The sequence below is a fragment of the Saimiri boliviensis genome, chromosome 11, assembly GCF_048565385.1.
Source record: "Saimiri boliviensis isolate mSaiBol1 chromosome 11, mSaiBol1.pri, whole genome shotgun sequence".
Lineage (NCBI taxonomy): Eukaryota > Metazoa > Chordata > Mammalia > Primates > Cebidae > Saimiri > Saimiri boliviensis.
In genome coordinates, this window is record NC_133459.1 from 48,569,753 (window position 1) to 48,594,288 (window position 24,536).

A 24,536-nucleotide genomic window follows, 5' to 3' on the forward strand; every position below is an offset into this window, starting at 1 on the left:
TGTTGGATATTGAGATTGGGAAGACAGGGAGCTGTGCAAGGTTTGAGTGAGTGAAAGATTGGTCAAAGTAAAGTTCCAAGAAAATTTATCTGTCATTGATGCACCACAGAATGTCTGGCAGGTGAAACCAGAGCTTTCAGGCTGCTGAGGTAGGTTTTTGTCAGCCTTAGACATTGGTTTTCATCATCTCTATTAGGAGCCTTATCCACTCATTTTTAAAGTAAAATATGCTTATTTGTAAATAAGTTGGGATATACAGAATCATACTATGAAGGCAATATCAGCCAATCCTAAACCAATAGTGTTAACATTTTTATATATTTCCATCCTTTCTTTTTTTTTTTTTTAATTGAGAAAGAGTCTCACTCAGGAGTTCAGTGGCGTGATCCCAGCTCACTATAACCTCCACCTCCTTCCTGGGTTCAAGCAATTCTCGTGCCTCAGCCTCCTGAGTAGCTGGATTATAGGCACCTGCCACCACACCAGGCTAATTTTTTGTATTTTTAGTAGAGACAGGGTTTCACCATGTTGACCAGGCTGGTGTCAAACTCCTGACCTTAAGTGATCCACCCATGTTGGCCTCCCAAAGTGCAGGGATTACAGGTGTGAGCCACTGTTCCCCGCCTATTTCCATCCTTTTTTCATTGTATATGTGCACAAATGACTTAGTGACTTACCTTTTTCTAATAATTACATTAAGCTATTACTCAAATGATTGCCATATGACTTTAAATAAAATATTTTCAGAGCACAGGTCTTGTGAGTGATTGCAGGACTGGATCTGGGATGAAGGGGCAAAAGAGCTGCTCCTGTCATTCTGAGCAAATCTGAGAGTTAGCACTCAGGCAGGAAGCAGGTGAGAGAATAAGAAAGACACTTAGGCAGGAGGCAGCAGCCCAATTCTGGAGGGAGCAGGATTAGAGAAGGGGAAGGTGTGTGAGGGAAGGCTTTTCAGAGGGAAACACCTTCCTTCTCCAGGAAGGAGAGTGAGCTCCTTTATTTCTGCCTCTTCCTGTTGTGATGTGGCTTAACCACTTCTCCATTTTCGCTTTCTTCTTCTAATAGCACTAATGGTGCCTCCAGGGGATCTCTCCACACTTGAGCTTTGCAGGTTCCAGTTTGTCCCTCCCATTTCTTTCTCTTGCCAGGGGTCATCAGGGAGCTGCTCCTCCCCTACTCCTCCCTGCATCCACCTGCCTTGGTAAGGGCCTCCATTCCGCTGAGGCATCTTTTCTTTGCACTCGGCATAAGCAATTATTTCTCCTATCACTGCTCTTAATGCTTCCCGGAGAGTTGCAGATCATTTTTTTGCTGACGGATATCACCCCACCCAGAAATGATAGACTGCCTCCCTCAGTCTTGTTAATAATAAAAAGGCATTTTCTCTCCTCCTCCATTACTGCTATAGTCAGAGCCTGGGTGAGAACACTTCTCTGCCAAGGTCAGCAGGGGCGGCTGGATCACTGAATCCCCAGGGAACCAAGAGAGAGCACATGGCAGTGCCAGCAGAAACCAGAGACACGTTTACCCCACTTGTACTACCTGCCCTGTCTTTCTTGCGGGAGATTTTAGTTGGCTGCTCTGCTTCCCAGTGCTGTTCACTTCCTTTGAGTGAATCATTTCAAATACAGGGATAGAAGTTGGAGAGATGGAAATACAGTTCCCTTCCTGTCTCTGCTCAGTGAAGTTGATATAATCCCAGTATCTTGAAGGTCATTCATAGTGTCCTGTGTCCACATCGAAAAAGGGAATTAGACAGGTATGGGTTGGGAAGACACAGGTTTTCAGAAGTACATGGAATGGGGTCTGGAGGCTTTTGCTGTCTGCAAATGTAAAAGAAGCCAACAATGTGATGTGAGCTGCTTAAAAAAAAAATCAGCGGCTGGACGCGGAGGCTCAAGCCTGTAATCCCAGCACTTTGGGAGGCCGAGGCGGGTGGATCACGAGGTCAAGAGATCGAGACCATCCTGGTCAATATGGTGATACCCTGTCTCTACTCAAAATACAAAAAATTAGCTAGGCATGGTGGCACGTGCCTGTAATCCCAGCTACTCAGGAGGCTGAGGCAGGAGAATTGCCTGAACCCAGGAGGCGGAGGTTGCGGTGAGCCGAGATCACGCCATTGCACTCCAGCCTGGGTAACAAGAGCGAAACTCCATCTCAAAAAAAAAAAAAAAAAAAAAAAAAAAATCAGCCTAGCCTTGGCTGTGTTGGGAAAATTATGGACTCCATATCACAGAAAATAGTGGTCCTTTCTTGTCCACTCTGGTCAGCCCATCCTAGTGTCTTATGTCTCATTCTCAGCTTCACATTTTAGCAGGTTGTCTAAAGGTGAATGACAAAGATGGCAAAGTAGGCTCTGCACCCACAAATTCACCTCACAATGGTTGCTTTTCTATTCTCTAGGAAAGAAAATTCAGCAGTGACCCTGAGGCATTAGTTTGATCCTGTATTTCAAGAATCTGGGAAGAGAACTTGTGTAGCTATCAGAGTAGCATATTTGCCTTGGGTGGTAGTGAGGCTCCAATCATCAGAAGTCATAAGGGGTGATGCAGAAGGCATTTCATCCCCTCAGTGGAGTCTGACTAAATGATTCTAAAGGTCCCTTCTAGCTCTAAGATGCTATAATTTTGTGTTATTTCTGGATGTAGAGCTGCCCTGTCCAGCATAGTAGCCGCTAGCCACATATGGCTGATTATATTTGAATTTAAATAATTAAAATTTAATAAAATTCAAAGTTTACTCTCTTAGTCACACTAGGCATGTTTTAAATGCTCAGTAGCCACTTGTAGCTAATGCCTACCTATATTAGACAGCACAGATATAGAATGATTTCCTGATCTCAGAAAATTCTGTGGGACAGTGCTGGCCTAAAACATCAGCGGCCCTGAGGATTAAAGAATCACTTTTCTGTGATGCTGATGCAGCCTCTGGGCAGGATGGCTGGTCCATCAGTGATAATAGAGCTGATCATAGAGCACCACACTCCTCTTCCTTCTCCCTTTTTGTCTGTTCAAAAGAGCTCTCAGTTCAGGTGGAGAGTCAAGTTCCAGCCCTGTCAAAAACTGCTAAGGATGACTTGGGCAACCTACTTTACTTCTCTGGGCTGGTTTCCTCATCTGTAAAATGATTTCTTCCAGCTCCAACAGTGTAACTAATGAACTATAGTGTGATCTTTCTGGCTTGGTAACTTTTCAGGGAAAGTAACAGTTTGTGCCAAGCACACAGCTTTTATTTTGCTGTCTGAGTTAGTGTGGGATAGTGGAAACATCCCAGAACATGGAATTATATCCCAGTTTGTCTCTTAGTTCAGCTGTGTGACCTTGGATAAGTACTTGATCTCACTGAGCCAGAGTTTGTCATCTGGAAAATGGAACTAATGATATCTCACTTGTAGGTAATCGTAGCTTACAGTGGGTGCTCAAGAAATGCTCCCCAAGATGAAGATGATGGTGAATGGTGCTACCCCTAAGGTGAACATTACATGAGGAGAGGGGAAGACTTTTTTCCATCTACATGTTTCAGAAATGAGTAAGGGAGTAAAGAATGAGTCTGAATTATAAGATTTGGGCAACATATATAAAAAGCTTTGCACAGGGGAAAGTATTATGAAGCTTCCAGGTGGCCACAGTCATTGTATCAGTCTTGTAAAGCTGGAGCCAGGAGTTGCAGTCTAGTGAAGGGACTGAATCTGGGGCTCTGAGTCCAAAATCAGATATTTCACTAACCGGGCCACAGCACATCTCTCCTTTCTGGAGGCCACTAGACAGACAGAGAGAACTTAGTGCATACTAAGTATGCCTCTTTAATAATTTGATATATATTTTTAAAGAAGTTGCAAGACACATGAATCTATATCACATCTTTTTTATTCTTTAAAAGAAATACTTGGCTGGGCACGGTGGCTCACACCTATAATCCCAGCACTTTGGGAGGCTGAAATGTGTGGATCCCCTGAGGTCGGGAGTTCAAGACCAGCCTGACCAACATGGAGAAACCCCATCTCTACTAAAAATACAAAAAAAAAAAATTAACCGGGCATGGTGACATATGTCTGTAACGCCAGCTACTCAGGAGGCTGAGGCAGGAGAATCGCTTGAATCCAGGAGGCAAAAGTTGTGGTGAGCCAAGATTGTACCATTGCACTCCAGCCTGGCCAACAAAAGTGAAATTCCATCTAAAAAAAAAAAAAAAAGAAAGAAAGAAATACTTATCTGGCCTACTGTCTGCCAGAGACCCTTATAATATTCTTGCATTCTCTTCAACTACGTGATTTTCTCTGGCTCCTTCATCATGTCAGAGTCAGCTCCTAGAAAAGAAACTAAAATCCATGGTGTAAAGTATATGATACATTTCATTTCAATTGAGAGAGCATTTTTTTGAGCTCTTGCCCCAGTAAAGCTTTGAGACTAGGTGCCACAGGGGTCTGTGGAGGTCACAAGAATGCTCAGACTCATATAACAGGTAAGGTATTATCACAGATGCCTATAATGGGAGGTAGGGTAACTGTAACTACTGCCACTGAAACGTGTCTCTTCGGTGGAGTCAAAAGAGAGGAGAGTCATTTGTGCCTGGGCCCCGTGGAGGAGGTGGCATTCAGCATGGACCTAGAAAGATGGGCAGGAGTTAATTTTGCCATGATGGTGAACAAACAGCAAAACAAAGACATGGAAGTAGAAATTTTCTGGACATATTCAGAAAACTGTGACCAAGGTTTTTTTTGTTTGTTTTTGTTTTTGAGACAAAGTCTTGCTCTGTTGCCAAGGTGGAGTGCAGCGGTAGTCTTGGCTCACTGCAACCTCCACCGCCCATGTTCAAGCGATTCCCCTACCTCAGCCACCCGAGTGGCTGGGTCCACAGGTGTGCACCACCACGCCTGGCTAATTTGTGTGTGTGTGTGTGTGTGTGTGTGTGTGTGTGTGTGTGTGTGTCTTTTAGTAGAAACAGGGTTTCACCATGTTGGCCAGGATGGTCTCGATCCCCTGACCTCATGATCTGTCCACCTCGGCCTCCCAAAGTGGTAGGATTACAGGCATGAGCCACTGCACCCTGCTGACTGTGACCATGCTTTTGTTTGAACTGGAGCATAAGGTGCATGAAGGGGTTAGCAGGAGATGAGAGGCTGGACAGATTCCTCTCATTCAAGAGGGACTTGAATGCCCAGGTAAGGGGTTTAAACTTCAATCACAAAACGACAAAATCAGAACTCATTAGAACTGTTACCATCAAGTTTTACCTCTGATAAAAGAATAGCACGTATCAGGTGGCAGGTAGAGGAAGTATAAAGAGTGGTCCTACATAAGCAGATGCCTGTCCTTCCTGTGGACAGGCCTACAGCCACAGGCACAGAGGTAAAGTGATCCTCACAATCAAAACTCCTTCTTCCAGGAAGTGATTGACTTCTGTCTCTGCTCCTGGAAGTGGGATTGTAGGTCCTTGAGAGGGTTTGTTCCTAGAAGGCCCTGGCAGCATCAAAATCTGTTCTCTGATTCCATTCTCCTCATCTCCCCAGGGACTTGTCTGCTCTGGGGAGTTTGTATGCACTCAGAGAAAAGGGTGTTACAACAGATTGGGGGAAATCTGCAGCCTGATCTTCTGGTTTGTGTATGTGTGTCTCCTCTGCTAGACTAATAGTCCTACATGTCAGGCACTACTGTATTCATCTCTACACCCTTGGCATCTAACATAAGGCCTGATTATATAGCAAGTGTATCAAAGCCATTGTTTATTGAGCACTTACTGTGTACCAGGCATTATGCCTAGGAATCTTAAGTGCATTTTCTTGTTTAACCTTCAAACAGCTCTGTTACAGAGCTTCTAAACTGTGTATTCAAGTGATGCAGCTCAGAAAGGTTAAATGACTCACCCTACAGTCACACAGCTAATAAGGATCAGGTTTCAAATCTATGTATCTCCAACCCCAAAGCACTTGCTCTTTTTCTTTCTTTCTTTCTTTTTTTGGAGGTGGGGATGGAGTTTTTCTCTGTCACCCAGGCTGGAGTGCAGTGGTGCAGTATCAGCTCACTGCAACCCCTGCCTCCCAGGTTCAAATAATTCTCCTGCCTCAGCCTCCCGAGTAGTGGGGATTACAGGCGCCCACCACTATGGCTAGCTATTTTTGTACTTTTAGTACAGACAGGGTTTCACCATCTTGGCCAGGCTGGTCTTGAACTCCTGACCTCATGATCCACCTGCGTCGGCCTCCCAAAGTGCCGGGATTCCAGGCATGATTCCCACGTCTGGCTAGCACTTGCTCTTAATTTCTATCTCCTTTTTATTCTAGAGCAAGCGCTCACTTTCAGTTAAAGTAACGTTTAAAAAAACGTTTAGAGTGACTTGTCTCAAAATATAGTTACCCAGCACCTATCAATGAGACCCATAGGATAAGGGATGGTAAGGACAGAAAAGATGGCCCTGGAGTTTGAAGCTAGAATAATAATAGGAGAAGAAGGGAAGCTACGGGGGAAACAGATGTGAACTTCCTTCTACTGAAGGAAGAACTTTTCGACAATTCATGAGACCGGGCACGGTGGCCTGTAATCCCAGCACTTTGGAAGGCTGAGGTGGGCAGATCACCTGAGGTCAGGAGTTCACCACCAGTCTGGCCAATATGGAGAAATCCCTTCTCTATTAAAAATACAAAATTAGCCGGGCGCGGTGGCTCAAGCCTGTAATCCCAGCACTTTGGGAGGCCGAGGTGGGTGGATCACGAGGTCAAGAGATCGAGACCATCCTGGTCAACATGGTGAAACCCTGTCTCTACTAAAAATACAAAACATTAGCTGGGTATGGTGGCACATGCCTGTAATTCCAGTTACTCAGGAGGCTGAGGCAGGAGAATTGCCTGAAGCCAGGAGGCAGAGGTTGTGGTGAGCCGAGATCGCGCCATTGCACTCCAGCCTGGGTAACAAGAGCGAAACTCCATCTCAAAAAAAAAAAAAAAAAATACAAAATTAGCGGGACTTGGTGGCACATGCCTGTAATCCCAGCTACTCAGGAGGCTGAGGCAGGAGAATTTCTTGAACCCAGGAGGCAAAGGTTGCAGTGAGCCAAGATGGTGCCACTGCACTCCAGCCTGGGTGACAGAGTGAGACTGTCTCAAAAAAATAAAAAACAAACAAACAAAAAACAATTAATGATGGCCAGCAGTAGTGTAGAATGCCTCATGAGGTGGTGAGTTTCCTGTCCTTGGAAATGTGTAACTTGAATGGTCAGTTGTTTTGGATCCTTCCCTGAACTTTTGGGGCCACTTCCAGCACCAAATTTCTGTGAAGCAGATTTTAGGAATATAACTTTCTGTAGAGTTCACCATTGCCACTGTATGTCACCTTTATGTGACACTATGTCTTCATTTGCTGTGACACTGCGCGTCACCTATATGTGAAACTACTATGTCTCCACTATGAACCACAGTTATAGAAATTTGCTGTTTTGTGAATAGAATGCCTAGCTCATGAAAAAACTCCAATCAATGATAGAGGACACGTCATTACTATAATTCAGAGGGGCCCAACAAATGGCATTGCTGTTTTCCACATCCAGGTTCTAAACTGATTGAGAAGTAAGACAAAAGAGAAAAGTTGGGCCAGGTGCGGTGCCTCACTCCTGTAATCCCAGCACTTTGGGAGGCTGAGGTGGGTAGATCACGAGGTCAAGAGATCAAGACCATCCTGGTCAACATGGTGAAACCCCGTCTCTACTAAAAATACAAAACATTAGCTGGGCATGGTGGTGTGTGCCTGTAATCCCAGCTACTCAGGAGGCTGAGGCAGGAGAATTACCTGAACCCAGGAGGCGGAGGTTGTGGTGAGCCGAGATCGCGCCATTGCACTCCAGCCTGGGTAATAAGAGCGAAACTCCGCCTCAAAACAAAAACAAAAACAAACAAAAAGGAGAAAAGTTTATGGAATCCTAAGGTCATCTTTATAGCTAGTTAAGGCCTGGACCAGTTGCATGGACACAGTGGGCTTCATAACACTGAACCTTACACTTTGACAGACTGACACACCTTGTCACAGGTGCTCTAGACCCCACAGTCCTCCCCGTATGAGAGCAGAGCCTGCCCCATAAGACTGAGAGCCTGGAACAGAATATGTCCTTCCAACTGGTGTCTAGCTCCCAGAAGGAAGGAAGCAGGCATCATCTAAGCCTCACATGCCCGTTTCTTTTATTGAAGCCTCATTTGGAGGAGTCACTCTATCTCTCCTGCAGAAGCGTGGGTGAAGGGAAAGCAATAGGCCTGGTCTGTTACTGCAGGGGGCTCTCTCCACATGGAAGGAAACACTGGGAGTGGCAAATGAGTATGTCCCTGTTGGAAGCAGCCCTCTGTACTGCATGCTTCATTTGTTTGTTTACTTCCCTCTCCAGACTATGGGATTCTTAAAGCAGAGACACTCCCAGCACCCATTCCAGGGCCTGGCACACAATAGGTGTTTAGGAAGGGGAGGAACGAATGGACTCCCATCTTCTAATGCCAGTGTTTTTCTAAAGAAGTGACTTTCTGGGGCTGAAAAGGATGCCTTTTCCCTCTCATTTTATCCTCCTCATGGCACCCAACATGCCTTTATCATGTTTTCCATGCCCTCTACCTTTTCTTTATTATGGAGGACAGGCAAGGAGTGAGGTATTGCTGGATGATTCAGGGAACATTTTTCCCAAGGTCATGCTATTCTTCTCACCCTGCCCAGGCCAAGCCCTGGCTGTGTACAGGTAAAGGGAGTTGTGGGTGCTGTTTGGGAAGAGGCAGCCCCCACCATGGTCCTGATGCCCCATCTGTGATGAATGACAATGCCTGCCTTACCCACCTTAGTGAGACTTGCTGACAGCAGCATTGGGAAGTCACTTTGAAAGCAGAAAGTACTTTGTAGGCATAAAGCAGTAGAATCTGTGGGAATGTTTTAAAGGAAATTCATGTCAGTAAAGTGGTAAAAGATGGTCCAGACTCCACCAGAGAGGCAGAGGAGGGCAGTGCCTCTACAGGCATTTCCTGATAGTGTGCCACATGTTTTCTTTTTTGATGAAATTGGAAGGTATGTCCCAGTGGGAGCTAGATTCCCAGGCTGGCCCACAAAAGCCTGTAGGACTTGTCACATAATAATGTAAGTATCTACTAAGTTCTAGGTATGTGCTAGACATATTAAATATATTATCCCAGTTCTTACAATAACCCATCAAAGGAAAATTGACCCCCTTTTTACCAGCAAAGATGTTGAGACTTATGAAGATCAAATTACTTGCCCAAGGTCATGCAGCTAGTGAGTACTGGAGCTGACCCACAGTCAGGGGTCATAAGCGTGGTGCTATAGCAGCCTTCTTGTGGAGGATGAGAAGACTGCGAACACCAGGAATGGAAAGAGGTGAGGAGCTTGGAGGGACTGCAAATTTTCCATGGAGTTCATCTGTAAAGTTAGCTGCTCACATCACCCAGCTTTGAGCTACCCCTACCCAAAGAGAGAATGGCTTCTTCACTCCCAGCTCTTTCTGAGTTCCAGAGGGAGGTTAGTGCTGGCCTAGAGATGCCAGTCTTGTATTCAGAGATTCTGGATGAATGAAGCAAACAGGATCCTGAGTGCTGAGGCAAGGAGGGTCCTCCAGGGTGCTGGCTTCAGTGTCGGAAGCCCTGTGACTCCAAGCCACTGGCTCAGGGGGATTCATATGCCAGCAATACTGACACTCCACAGGGGCTGAAAATTGGCAATTTTTTGGAAATTTTTCATCCTAACAAAGGGCCTGACAACTTTGGTCATTCAGTTAGAATTTAATACATGTATACGGAAAGTTTGGACAGTAGAATGAGCATTTGGATATTGAATGTGGGAAGATCATTTTTGTCTATCTTAACCCCACAGGTTTCATGGACAGGGGACTAAGAGAACAATAGACTTAAGGTTCCATATAGATGAGAAATACTAAACAGGAATTAGGCTTGGAAGAGGATGATTGATGTGCTGTTCACCTTTGGGATTTGTTGCTGCCTTTGGGGATTTAGGGTCTGTCTCTGGAGATACGTTGCATTAATTCTCCCTGACTGAGATTCTATCTCTTGGAATTAACTTTTAGGGAAATGGTTTTTATTGTGTCACTGACATTGAAGTTCCAGCTCCTCTTCCCTGGCAGAGTTCACCCTGTTCCCTCTGTATCCCCAGCTCTGACTGTGCAGAACTAATGGGAGTTAAGGTCATGACTATCCCTTATGCATTTATTGGGTGCCAGGTACTGTGCTAAGCCCTTGATCTTCATCACCTCATTTGTCCTCACAACAGAGGAAGGCTATTATTAGGCCACCATTCCCTGACTCCACCACCACCTTTCTCACCATCAGTCGCAGCTCAGCTCTGTCTTCTTCCTGGCACTTATAACCTTTAATTAATCTCTCCCTCCTCTCTGTTTCAGTCACACTCATATGTGTCCCTGGCATAACACACATCTTGTGGCACTGTGATAATTGGTCTATATGTTTACTCATCCATTCTTCTGTTCAACACATTTTATTGACCGCCTCCTGTGTGTTGACTGCTGACATCTTTGGACTTGGAGTTCCTTTACAGCAATAGACTAAGCCTTGTTTTGCTGTGTCCCCAGCACATACTACTGTCCCTGATTCATAGTAGATCCTCAGGAAATATTTGCTAAGAGAAGGCTTTTATGTGATGTCTAGTCCTAGAACAGCCTTTCACTCCTTCCGACCCCAGGCATTGGAAAGTGGGAAATTTGTTCCCTAGCTCTTAGCTTGGTGGAGAAACACAGCTGGGATTCTGGGTGCCTGACTCTCAGTGGTCTACCTTACTAGAGCTACAGTAGTAACTCCAAAGAGCCAGTAATGCCAGTGTCATTTCTCATGAGCTGTGGGTGTTAATTCATTTTTTCAGTAGGTGTTGAACACTCTATAGGTTATCAGGCTCTGTGCTAGGACCTAGAGCCACAGAGTTGAATAAGACACACATGCACAAGACCTACTACCCAAAGAGATCTTCAGCCTATATGGAGAGGTGGTGAGTTAAGGTTGAAATGGGTTAAATTCCATGTTCATTGAGAGCACTGCTGGGGAGATTTTTAGGAGAAGGCAAGATTAGAGAAAGCTGCCTAGAGAAGATGTCATTTGATCTGAGCCCTGAAGAGAAGTAGGATTTGGACTTGAAGAAGTAGGTAGAAAAAAATGTCTGCATGAGCAAAGGCATAATCGTGGGAGGTTGTGTTTTGGGGGAACACAAATGTCATTCAGATAATTAATTTGTCAGTAATTGGCAGGGTGAAACAAGGGTGACCCTCATTGCCATGGGTATATCACTGTGATGTTTTTCTTTCTTTCTCCTATCACTTCTTCCTCCTACTCAAATATAGTTCTGCTATTGACAGACTTTGTCCCTTAAAGAACAGGGGTGGGAGAACCTTCTGTGGCGTGAAGCTCTGTCACATCGGGTTCTTGGTTCTTCAGCCAACACCCCAATGCACACACTGGGACTCTCTATGTAAAGGCCCCTCTACCTCTCAGCCATGTGCTGGGAAGGAGCCTACAGAGGGCTCAGCCCACCCATGAGTTTCTAGAAGATGAAGATACTGAAAGCAGCTGCCTCACTCCATCAGCAGGAGGAGGCCAGCGAGACAGATTAGTCACTCATATCATTTTATCTGTTGAGTCAACATCTATTTTTAGGTGTGGAACCCATAAAGGGACCTGGCATCTGTGTCATGGAAAGGGGGAGTGCTATGGATTAGGGGTCTGCTCATCCTTCATCTTCTTTAATAGATCCATACTCTCCCCTCCCTGAAGGTCACAGAAATCAGGCCCACTTTACTGCTGGAGGTTTAGGTCTTAATGTCAAAGGTCCAGTTTAATGTGTTCAATTCCTTTTGCACACATGCTTTTGAGCGTGCATACATGTGCTCACGCATGTGCACACACACACACACACTCCTACGTCTTAATAGGTCTTATGAATCAGTTATATGGATTAAATAAAACTTCCAACTGAAAAATGCTAAGGCATATAGGTCTCTTCCTGTCCAACGTTGTCAGATGTGCTCTGAAATGACTGTTTTCATCATCTATTCTGAGCCATAACCACCCAGAAATAGCTTTAGCAGGAAAGTGCTTTTGTTAGACTAGCTGTAAATTATATTTCAAATGTCTGATGTTGTTTTCTTAAAAAATAAATAAATAAGTAAATGAAAGTCTAAAATTAATGACTGCTGGGGTTTGCTTTGCTTATGTGTACTGCTACAGATTTGGCTTCTTGCAGATGGAATTTCAGATCTGTTTACACTTCTGTGTTAGCTTTTTGGGGGAAAAAAAGCAGTTGAGAGATCTGAGAGGACAAATTTACAAAGTCGAACTTATTATAACCATTGGTGAGGCTTTCTTCTCTCTCTCTACTGCCCTTTCCCTCCCTCCTTTCCATCATGCCCCCATTTTGTTTGTTGTGGTTTTTATCTGCCCTCCTTCAAAGTTAGAGGCAACTGGTCCTTGCAGATGTGACAACAAGGTCACATATCCAGTTTCGCAAGCAGATGTTCATTCAGCCCTGTTTCACCAGCACTTTGTCATTCAGTGAGAGCAGACCTCATGGGAACAGACTGAAGCAACACAAAGGATGGAACATAAAAAATCTTACAGAGAACCTGATTGCTTTTATGTATTCAAGAAGTAGAGGATGGGGGTAGGGAGAGTGGCAAGGAGAGAAATGTGCAGAGCAGAATTTCATGAGGTTATTTGGGGAAGGGGGGTTATTCAAAGATTATTATGTGTTGGATACAGTAAATCATCTATACACCCACATCCAGGAGGTAAATCTTCAGAACTCCATGCGTGGGTAGCTTTGCATTTAACAGCTGCCATACAGTAGCTATTTTGTTCTGCACTTAGAGACCCTTATCTGTGCATTTGTTTTAAGTTATCGTCAACTCTTCTCTTGTTCCTCTATTGTTGTTCTCCTGGTTCTCATTACTATTATAAGAGTAGCTAAAAATCTGAACTTCTGAGTGATTTAAACTGACACCATGAGTTGTAATGGTAGACGAGGGGCTGTCATCTTGGTTGTGGACTCAGCGTCTACTCTGAGGGTGATTGCCTATAATGGATTTGGCTCCTCTTGCCTTTTCCTAGGTCTCATATGCTCGTCCGAGCTCTGCCTCAATCAGGGATGCTAACCTCTATGTTAGCGGCCTTCCTAAAACCATGACCCAGAAGGAACTGGAGCAACTTTTCTCGCAATACGGCCGTATCATCACCTCACGAATCCTGGTTGATCAAGTCACAGGTTAAGTGTTTCTTTGTAATTTCTTTCCTTGTATGTCAGTGTCACCAGCCCTGTTACTCATAAAAGCAGAAGGCTGATGGCTACTTAAGGCAGAGGATATGGATCATAAATAGACAGATTGTTAACTTGGAAGAAAGACTTCTTATCAGTCAACTGCCCAAATTTAAAATGGGCCATGTTGGGAGGTAGGAGTTCTCTATCATGGGACTTGTTTTAGCAGCAGCTAAACTACTTGGCGGGGTTATAGAAAGGATTCAGGTTGAGAGCGGAACTGTATGACCTTCAAAGTCTCTTTCAGCCCTCAACCAAATAACATCAATTTTGTATGTGAAAAGAACCTGTATGCATAGCTGTAACTCCAATTCACAGCATTAGAGAGTTTGAAGGAATTGCCCCATTTCATACATGAGGAAAAAAGTCAAAAGTGGGGGATGAGTCCCCAAAGCTAGTTAGTAGCAGTAGAGGGAAGTAAACCTAGGATCTGGTACTGGGGTTCTTTGTCCATAATAAAGATTGGCAGCCACTACCTCTCAGTAAGAAATGTCAGGTACTCTGGGTTGCATTTTTAATGACAAGGTGTTTTCACCTACCTCCAATTTGATTCCAATTTAGAACTCACCTCCTGAGAATAGTTTAGCACATTTATCAGGTGATTCATGAGACAAACCTTCACAGAAGTTGGCTGTGCCCCAGACATTGTGCAGAGGGACAATAGAGACCAAGGATGAAGCAGGCACAGCCCCATCCTTACAGGACTCCAGTGTGACAAGGACTTGCTAAAAGCTGTCAAGTGCCCCTGATCACTCAGAAGAAGGTGTGCCATGCCTGGTGGGAATTGCTGGGAAAGCCCCATTGCGGATGCATTGTTTGAATAGGGGTTTGGAGGATGTTTCAAAGCTATCCAGCAAAAAGGAGAGACAGAGCATTCTAGGTGGAGAGGAGAGCATATCCCGAGGCATGGAATCTATTTAAGGAGGGTCAGGCAGTTCAGGGTAACTGGTGTGAGCCTCAATAGGGAATTTGGGACCAGATTGCCAGAGGCATTGAATGCTGTGCCAAGAAGTCTGGACTTTACCTGAGTGCAGAATGGAGCCATGGAAGGGTATTTTGTAGATTTTTTTGTTATTCATTTTAGAATGGGAGTCAGTAAAGAATAGGTACTATGCACAAGGTACAAAAAAAAGTGCAAAAAAGGTATAAAAGATGTTTTTAAAGGGTGTGATGTGGTCAGAGTTCACTTTACAAATAGATTACACACTTGCTATGTGTGGAGGACACATGAGAAGACTAGAAACTGGACAGTGGGTGATGAGTTATAGTAACTTTTGGAAGGTGAGCATGGAGCAGGGCAGTGGAGAGGACTAGAGGGGCCAGATGCAAGAGATCCCTATGTTCTATGGGTGGGAGACATCAGTCCAGAGCCATGATGGCAGAAATGCAGGTAAACATGTTTTGATGGGTGAGAGAGATCGGGAGCTGGGCTCAGCCCTGGCCCCGCAGGTGGGCTCACTCCTCTCACAATATCCATAGGACCTGTCTCTTCCCAGAGATGTTTACCAGTCTGGTTTGTTCACTCTTTACAAAGGCTCTTTCTCTTTCCCCAGGAGTGTCCAGAGGAGTGGGATTCATCCGCTTTGATAAGAGGATCGAGGCAGAAGAAGCCATCAAAGGGCTGAATGGCCAGAAGCCCAGCGGTGCTACGGAACCGATTACTGTGAAGTTTGCCAACAACCCTAGCCAGAAGTCCAGCCAGGCTCTGCTCTCCCAGCTCTACCAGTCCCCCAATCGGCGCTACCCGGGCCCACTTCACCACCAGGCTCAGAGGTTCAGGTAGGCATGCCCAAAGTGGAAGAAGCCCTGCTACAGGGGTTCAGAGCTGGGCAAGAGCCAGGGAAGCCCATGTTCTGACAAATGGGATGAGGGTAAAACTTCCACCCCCAGGAATCACTGTGCAAAACTTCCCCCAAGCCTCAGTCTCCATTCCTATAAAATGAGACAGTTGGACCAGATGCTCTTCCAAGCCCTTTGCCAATTTACTACTATGACTATACAAACATCAGATTCTTTGGTAGAAACAAAATTTCTGTATTTAACCAAACATGAAGGTTCAGTTTCAACAAGAGTTAATCACAGATCAGTGACCACATTCAGCAGATTAGACTTAAGGCTGGACAGTGGCTTTTAATAATTTCAAAAAATAGACCATGAGGCAGATCCTTGCCAGAGGGGGTGGTTTTTCCTGTCTTCTTTTCCCTCGGCAGGTAACTCTATTGAGTTCAGGGAAGTGGGGGACTGTCTTTGGTGTTAAACCTTGTTATTTGAAGTCAGTAGATTCTGGGAAGACAGGGAGGAAGATCCTGTCCAAGCCTGATTACTGTTTCCTTCGAGTATCCAGGAAACTCCTGGTGCAGGGAGGCCGTGCCTTTCTCCTGGGACTTTTTCTAAAAGACAGGTTTCTCTCCATGAAGGCAGTATGACCTTGACTCTCTATCATACCAGAGATAAAAATATTTTTGACTTACCATGATACATTCTAAACAATTGTTTTATTCCACACCACATCCCAACTTCCCTTTGATGGAAATGTTTTTCTCTTTGTGAAACTTGACATGAGAAAATAGTAGGTCCTTCTATCTAGGATAGTATGCTCCATCTGGCCACGTGAGGAGAAAATGCATCCTCTTTCGTGTCCTCCTATGCGCTGTGAATTTGAAATGGTTAATGATTTCATGAAGAGTTCAAGTCATCTAATTTTTATTTTGCGTGAGAGCACATGCAGTATTTATGTAAAAAGCCTCTCCAGCATGTTTCTAATGGTGGAAGCTATGGTTACTACTGCCCTATGGTGTGAATAGCTTGTCCCCAGGTAAGGTACTGAATGTGAGGAAGATTATAGCGTAAGGGCAGTTCGCTGGGAGGTGCTATCAGAGAGTAAACAGTAAACTAATTTTTAAAAATCTTAATCTGCAAACTCCCCCTGCCTCCCAAAAACGTGTGTGGTCAGATGATTTAGTTAATGTAGCAAGGCTAACAGAAAAGATCCATTCTGATACATATTGCGTGCCTGTGTATTGTTAATCTGGAACAGAGGCCTTTATTCACCAATTTAATTATAGTAAAAAGGTGAACAATTTAAGAAGCCCCTGTTTTGTACAATTTCACATACCATATAAAACAAAATCCACACAAATGTTCTGAGAGGTGGGGGGAATGGGATTAATTCAGACCTTGAAAGAAAGGGAGACTCATTAGACACTTGCTTTAAACTCTAGCATTGACCTGAACATGAATTACTTGCAGTTAGAGACAGAAAAGTGGGAAACTACCGGTGGATAGACTCCTAAGAAGTGGGGAAAGTTGTTGAGCTTTTCTTCTTTGAAAATGGAGCATTCTTATTAATAGTTCCATTGAGCGATCTTGCCATCTGTGAGGCATTAACCCAGAGACCCTCCTTCTCTTTGCAGGCTGGACAATTTGCTTAATATGGCCTATGGCGTAAAGAGGTAATTAAAACTCCACAGATTGCCAGATGTCCATGTTGGCACAGACTGGGGCTAGAATTTTTTTTTTTTTAATTCACTAACTTTACTTTAAAAAAAAAAAAATCTTCCTTTTTCTTCCACCAGCATGTCAAATTCTTAATTTTAATTTCAGACCTCAGTTGATTTTGTTTCTTTTAGGGCACACAAAATGTATTTGTGTGTTTCACTTTTTCTATTATTTGCAGGTGGGCTTCTCCGATGGTTCAGGTGCCACAGCTACCAAGCCCTTGATAATCCAGTCCTTTGAATGGCTCCCCTAAGGGGAACGGCTCCGACTCTTTGCTGGCTGGTTTTGCAAACTTGCAGAGCAAACTGTTTTGCATTAGCATTGCCAAGATTCAGTTAAGAGGGCAGATTCCAGCAAATCAGAATTAGAACATTTTGCTAATTGTGGTTGACAATCTTATGATTTTCAGTAGAAAAATTAGATTTTGGACTACCAGCTCTGGCCAAAGGATAAACAAACACATGGATGACTTTCTAACTCCTGCCCCCACTTCAGTGTGCATTTCAGAGCACATACTGAGAATGAAGTGTATCTGTGTGCACCTCAACCAGGGGTTTCTTTTGTTACAGGTTTTAACAGTTATTGTAAATTCTCCCTTGATTATATGTTATGTGTGTTTTAAACTCGCTGTTCCTTTCATTGAAAGCCTTTTTGTGGGGTTGGGGGCCCAAACAGAGTCGAGGCTTTTGGGGCTCTCTCTGAATGCAGATTTAAAGGTATTCCAGACCCAGTATGAAATCTGAATCTCAGAAAGCTGGGTGTGTTATGTCACTGTGTCCATGAGATTCCCATATGTGCTTCTGATAAGCTCCACTGCACTACTAGGGATGTAGTGTCTTCATCATCGTGCTCAGTAGAGCTGCACACTTTAATTCCCCTTCCTACAGTCAAGGGAAAGAGATGTGGTCTTTAATAGTCCACATCACACTCCCTGTACTAGGCAGTTCTTTCACTGGCTATGCATGGTAAGTACCCTGACTCTGGGAACTGGTGCACAGTAGAGGAAGTAACCTGACTGCAGACTTCACTATCAGAGGACCAGCCTCTCAACTCTCAATCCCAGCATCAATGAGAATAACTATGAATCATCTCCACATGTCTAGCACACTGCTTGCCTGTTCCCAGGCATTTTACATGTTTCCTAGCTCCATCTCATTCCTTTGCTCCTCTCTGACTTTAGTGAGGTAGTTCTAAATGTTATGAAAAGAGAAGTGCTTATAACATAAATAAGATAGGGGAAGACACAGCTGTAGTAGACCTGCCACCCCCTCCTCCACTGCCCCAACCAGAGTAGACATCACTAGTTGATAATAGCATTCTCTTTTCCTATTGAACCCAGATTTGGATTTAGAATCCTTCTTACCAAAATGCTGCAATTAGCTGTCACCAACTAGGATAGAGGCTGTACTTGCAGTCTCTTTGCTGGCCCTGACTTTTGACTTAATACTTAATAAATACTTAGCTGTTTTCTATCTATAAACAGAAAGAGGTCAATTCAGGGTCAACTCACCTGGTTGGAGGAGAGAATATTGAAAAGACAATCCAGAAATGATACAAGTTACAAATAGACACATGGATTTGCACTTCTAGAATCTGTACCATGATATTTTTTGGCTTTTTCTTGTTCATTGTTTTTAAACAAGAGGGAAGATTGACTTAGTGAATAATAGCAAAGATATCGTCTATTGAGTTATTATATTTAGCATATATTCAGTATCCATTTGATTATGCAAATTCTAGAGAACTATTCTTTAATAGGACTTTCAAATCTCTAAGAATATTTGCTTATTTTTAAGAACAGTTGTAGCTCACACTTTATACCATGCTCTTCCCTAGTTTTTGCTTCCTCTCCTTTTCCTATTTCCCTCAGTAAAACCGCAGCCAAATGAAAAGCAAGAAACTAGTAAATGTATAGCACCAAAAATCCCTAGACTAAGCTCATGCCTGTAATCACAGCACTTTGGGAGGCCGAGGTGGGTGGATCACCTGAGGTCAGGAGTTTAAGACTAGCCTGGCCAACATGGCAAAATCCCATCTCTACTAAAAATATAAAAAGATTAGCTGGGTATGGTGGCACGTGCCTATAGTCCCAGTTACCTGGGAGGCTGAGGCAGGAGAATCGCTTGAACCTGGGTGGCAGAGGTTGCAGTAAGCCAAGATCATGCCACTGCACTCCAGCCTGGGTGACAGAGTGAGACTCCATCTCAAAACAAAAAAAAGAAAAAAAAATCCCTATGTAAGCTTGGTATGAAACAAAACGTTAACAATCAGCTGTAGGCGCTGAAAACCTAATTGCTTCATCTGATGCATCCATCTCAAATCACACAGGATTTATTTTATCAGACAGTGAATAGAATCTAAAGGGTCATTTTTTTTCTTTTCAGGATTACACAAAAACTAAGATGATTCTTAGGTCTAATATAAAAGCAGTTGTAATAGGGCAAATAACAATTTTTACGCTTTTCTAATATGTAGCTATTCAAGATATATAAGTGCACAAACCACTTGAAATCTTGCTCCAATGATGCTTAGAAATAAATTCCAGATAACATAGCATAAAGGAGTGATACGTCTTTGTTATTATTGCTCTAATTTGTGGGGGCAACCCTTCTGAATAAATGCTAAATGAAACATGAGCCACCCATCTGTTTAATAGCAAGGCATGGCTGTTCATTGTCGTATATCTCCATCCTCACCAAGAAATGTTTGACAACCATAGGTCAAGGGAATGCAAAAATGGTAGACTTAAGTACTTTAGGGCTATCCCCTAATCTACCTTAAGAAAAAATGAAATTTCCCAAATACTGGCCAAAGTTAGTCACTTATTCAACCAATAAATATTTATTGAGGGTTTTCTATGTGTCACTATATCTGTGTGATTCCCATATGTGTTCCACTGAATAAACTAATAGAGCCACAGAATGAATGAAATAGACCCTTTTCCCCAAGAGCACATTGTCTATTGTTGGGGGTGGGGTGGAGTCAGGGTGGGGTGCTCTATGAGCATATACTGTGATAGAACTATTATAGAGCCTTGCTCTGGGAGCCCTGGGAGTCCCTCATGGCTTTTAGAAGTTGACCTAGGTCTTTCTCTCAGCATGAACATGCCCTAGCCAATCAAGCCATTCCCATCAGAGGAAATGCCATAGACATTAGTTTTTACATTTTGGTTTTTGAACCCTGAAGACTCTCCTGCAAACACTCACTCAGCCCTCTGCCCCGTGTCTGTGTCTGTGCATCTGTGTGTTATCCTTGGTCAGACTGATGTCTGGACCAGTCCCCCCTTCTGCTTGTCCCCCCAGGTTCTCCCCAATTACCATTGATGGAATGACAAGCCTTGTAGGAATGAACATCCCTGGTCACACAGGAACTGGGTGGTGCATCTTTGTCTACAACCTGTCCCCTGATTCTGATGAGAGTGTCCTCTGGCAGCTCTTTGGCCCCTTTGGAGCAGTGAACAACGTCAAAGTGATCCGTGACTTCAACACCAACAAGTGCAAGGGATTCGGCTTTGTCACCATGACCAACTATGATGAGGCGGCCATGGCCATTGCCAGCCTCAACGGGTACCGCCTGGGAGACAGAGTGTTGCAAGTTTCCTTTAAAACCAACAAAGCCCACAAGTCCTGAATTTCCCATTCTTATTTACTAAAATATATATATAAATATATACGAACAAAACACACGCGCGCACACACACATACACAAAAGAGAGAGAAACAAACTTTTCAAGGCTTATATTCAACCATGGACTTTATAAGCCAGTGTTGCCTAAGTATTAAAACATTGGATTATCCTGAGGTGTACCAGGAAAGGATTTTATAATGCTTAGAAAAAAAAAGAAAAAAAAAAAAACAAAAAAATACCTTTGATGCATTGAATGTTCTTTCATAGCTGTCGTTGTTGAATATAATATACATAGATAGCGATGTGCAGGGATTTTTACCCAGCCAGCTAACTTTACTACCTTCCTTGAAGGTAGGTCTTTTTAAGATGACCATTCGCTCATTTGAAGAAGAAAAACAAAAAACAAAAAAAATAATAAAAATAAAACAATTTTTACAAAGTAATGGGATTCAAAGAAAGGAAAAAAAGATTTTTCTTTTTTGTCAAAATGTTGATCCAATCAGATTGGTAAAAACCCCCACACAAATTAAAGAGGAATAATAAAAATTGCAAAAATAAAAAAAAAAAAAACTTTTGCAAATTTTTTTATTTTTCCTTTTTTCTTTTATATCATGTGAACTAAAACAGTCTTCTGTTAGGGGATGGGGGCAAGGGGGATACCTGATGACATTAACAATTTAATAACATTAACATTGTTGCCAAAGAGGTGGTCTCTTTGCTGAAAATGGGTTTCAAGAAAAATCTATTTTTATAAAATATAAAGAATTTTTACAAGAGAATCTGGATTTGAGAAAAAAATATTTTGACTGGCTAATTTAGGGGAAATTGACAACTTTGTCGCGTTCATACTGCACTGGTAACTTTTTAGAGATCAAGATGTGTGTTTTAAACTGGATTCGTAGACTGTTTTTTGAAGGATGGGCTATAAACAGATGATCTTCATATCTTTTCATAGCATGTAATAATAATTAAAAAACAATTATTAATTACTAGGGGAAAGGAGTGTTCGTTCTACCCAGGGTACCACAGTTCCCCACAGTCAAAACCCAAAAGCAAGGAGATGAGTTGAAAGACAGTTTTTCTTTAAGTCATCAGTATGGGATGTCAGCAGAACAAAAATTAAAAAGATTAATTTTCCTTTTGATCTAAAACTTCCTTAGTTTGAGCAGTAGGTGCTACAAAATTATTTACATATCTTAGTATCATAGTTAAATGTAATGTGTTTAGGAGAGGAAAACAAAAGATACATTTGCTTTAAATTCATTAAGAAATTTTCAAATTCACTTTGTAGCCCATGCTGATAGAATTGGGCTGTGTTGGTACATTTGAAACACTGTTTATGTTGCTTGAAACACTTATTTATTTAATCGCAGATGTGATTATGCCTATGGCCGAGATCAAATATAGCTAGATTGGCTAGACTACTTATTTGTTTACTTAAACTATGGGAAGAAGCATATTATTGTGTCATTCTGTTGTGTGTGTATGTGTATATACAATATAAATATATATATATAAAGTTATTTTTTTCTTTGGGTTAATTTATTATAAGTTGTAACACTTGGCTAGTTTTGTTTGTATATGTCTTAAAATGTTTTCTTATGATATTTAAGTGACAGTTAAAGAGGTATCAAGGTAACTTGTGTAGAACTATTGTTTGATATATTGTCATGTTTGTTGTGAATATTTTTTCTTACTGCACAGTAGAAAAATTAAAACAACTGAGTCTTTATTTTAATGTAACTCAGATTGGGGAAAACAAAACAGAGCTAAGGGAACAAAATGACTGAGGGAGCACTCTCCCACGTCCAGTGCACTGATCATTTTAGTATGTTTGTGCTTTGTACGGTTATATATTTAAAACAAAAAGAAAACAAAAAAATACAAGGGTTCATGCTCTTCCCTGGGTAATAGAAACAGTTACTCGCTATGCATAATCTAGTTGATAGTTAAATTTGCTATTGCTTTTCTTGTCTTGTTATATAAAATCTTTTCAATACAAGTTTAGTCTTAATGGTAATAAAACGTTATGGTTATTTATAACTTGTGCTTATTTTGTGCATTTTTTCCCATGCTGAACCCACTAAGTGCATGTAGACAGGACTGTTGTTTTCACACTGAAGAGGCAAACTTTGTAGTAGTCGTTGTAGTGGTAGACAGATAACGAATACCAAGGCTGCATCATAGACTCCTCCTTTAAATTTTTTTTCTGTTTTTTTTTTCCTCTTTTTGGTTTTGGATATAACACCAGATTTCAGTTCAGAGAACACTCGTTCAACATTCAGGAAAATCTTTTAACGTCACCTGCTATGAATGAACGCAGTTTGCTGGCAAAGTTTTGATGCATTTGCTAAGCATTAGTGGGAAAGGCATGCCAAAATCTTCTCTATAATGTGTTCAATCTTGGGGGAAAAAAAAAGGAAAAAAAATCTTAGGACCAGGCAGTTGTATACTTTAGTTATTATTGAATGACTTCATGTTAATCTTGCTAGTTTAGATGATTTCCAAGGGAAAGTATTGTAACTGGTTTTTTTTTTTTTCATAATCTTGTTGTGTTTGAATTATTTGTACTTTATCTGTCCAGACAATAAACGAAAGTGTGTAGAATGGATTTGACTTCCCAAATTTTTAAATGTGTTTATTCAAACTTTTTATATGTACCATCTTCAGATTTCCCCAATATTTTTATCATTAAACCAGGGGGAAAAAAAAGGCAGAGTAAAATTCTATTTTACACCTTAGCCCAGTCTCTTAAAGTCAGTTCGATATTCAGAAGTCATTGTTCTGGTTCCATGCTATTAAAAGTATGGTGGTTCCGAGCCAGCAGTATCAGCATCATCTGGAAGCTTGTTAGAAATGTAGAATCTGCATTTAACCAGATCCCCAGGTGAATGAATCACTGGTACCTGTGAATGAATCACAGGTGAATGAATCACAAGTTTGAGGAGCACTGCCCTGGTGGCTAAACCAGAACACTTGGCCTTACCTTTGGTGTTGATACAATAGCATCTGTTATTTATAAGAAGGCTTGTGACTTGTTCAGAGGACAGGGAACCACCATTTGCAGAGCATCTATTGTGTAACAAGCAGGCGGTATGGTATGGTATTCCCTACATTTTCTCACTTTATTCTCAGCAACCCGAGGGATATAGACAATATTATCCTCATTTCACAGATGACAAAACTGAAGCACAATAAGAATAGTAACTTGACACCACAAGCAAGTTTCCAGCTTGGATTTGAATCCAAGTCTGATTCTACTGCACAGCACCTCAGCATTGAGGTTGCAGAACTTGGGCAATATTAAGAAAGCAGACTGTTTGCATTGAAAGTGACAGCCAAGAAAGAAAGGTCACCTTTTAATTTTTGTTTAAAAGTAGCAAATATTTGGCTTTCTTACCTTTGAATAGAAAGTCTAAACAAGGAATTACTCATTATGTGTCTAAAGAATATGATTTAAGCTCAACCTAGGGAGAGAAAAACTGCCTACATTATCATGAAGTCACTTTAAAATATGCCCTGAACTTTACAGATTAGCTTTTTAGTGATTTCCTGATACAATCACTCATTGATGATATATTGTCTTTCATTTTCATTTTCTCACTAACTGAAAATTCATACTCTATGAAACATTGCCATCCATAAACTGACACTTCATGAAATGCCCCCACTGAGCCAGATGAACAGTCTGATTATCTTCTATTTCTAATTAACCTTTATTATTATTATTATATTAAGTTACCACATTCGTTGGAATAATTAAATTCAGGGCAAAGAATGGGATTTAATTAACCAAACTAAATATTAAACCTCTAAGTCAGCCTGAACCTCATATAGTTGAACTTAAAGGTTCTTTTTATAGTTTTATCTTAAAGACAGCCCCTATATTTCTTTTCTGGAGAATAAAAAAAGGGCATTCAAAAGAGTTGTTTCCCACAGGGATAACACAGCTTCACAACCGTGTTTGTAGGTCTAAAAATGTTGCTGCCAAACCTATGATAGTTGCCACTCATCACCACCCCTGCTCCTTAAAGGTGTCATTTTAGTGTACTTTAAATGGAAAGCTGCATTTTTTTGGGGATATCCAAAGTTGGTACAGTCTTC

The 24,536-nt window shown here is 42.1% G+C and overlaps 1 protein-coding gene across 10 annotated transcripts in view; it reads left to right on the forward strand.

The window, feature by feature from the left end:
- The window catches only part of ELAVL4 (ELAV like RNA binding protein 4), a 98,927-nt gene extending 76,452 nt beyond the window's left edge, over positions 1 to 22,475 (forward strand). For 5 of the 10 annotated variants that reach the window (XM_074380794.1, XM_074380792.1, XM_003921579.4 and 2 more), the window contains exons 4-7: positions 13,103 to 13,256; positions 14,861 to 15,086; positions 16,721 to 16,759; positions 20,066 to 22,475. In XM_074380794.1, coding sequence (XP_074236895.1) covers positions 13,103 to 13,256; positions 14,861 to 15,086; positions 16,721 to 16,759; positions 20,066 to 20,435 — 789 coding nt within the window. In that variant the 3' untranslated portion in view covers positions 20,436 to 22,475. The remainder of the gene's footprint in view (positions 1 to 13,102; positions 13,257 to 14,860; positions 15,087 to 16,720; positions 16,760 to 20,065) is intronic. The other 5 variants (XM_074380795.1, XM_074380793.1, XM_003921577.4 and 2 more) reach the window with 1 other exon arrangement.
- The last annotated feature ends 2,061 nt before the right edge of the window (positions 22,476 to 24,536 follow it).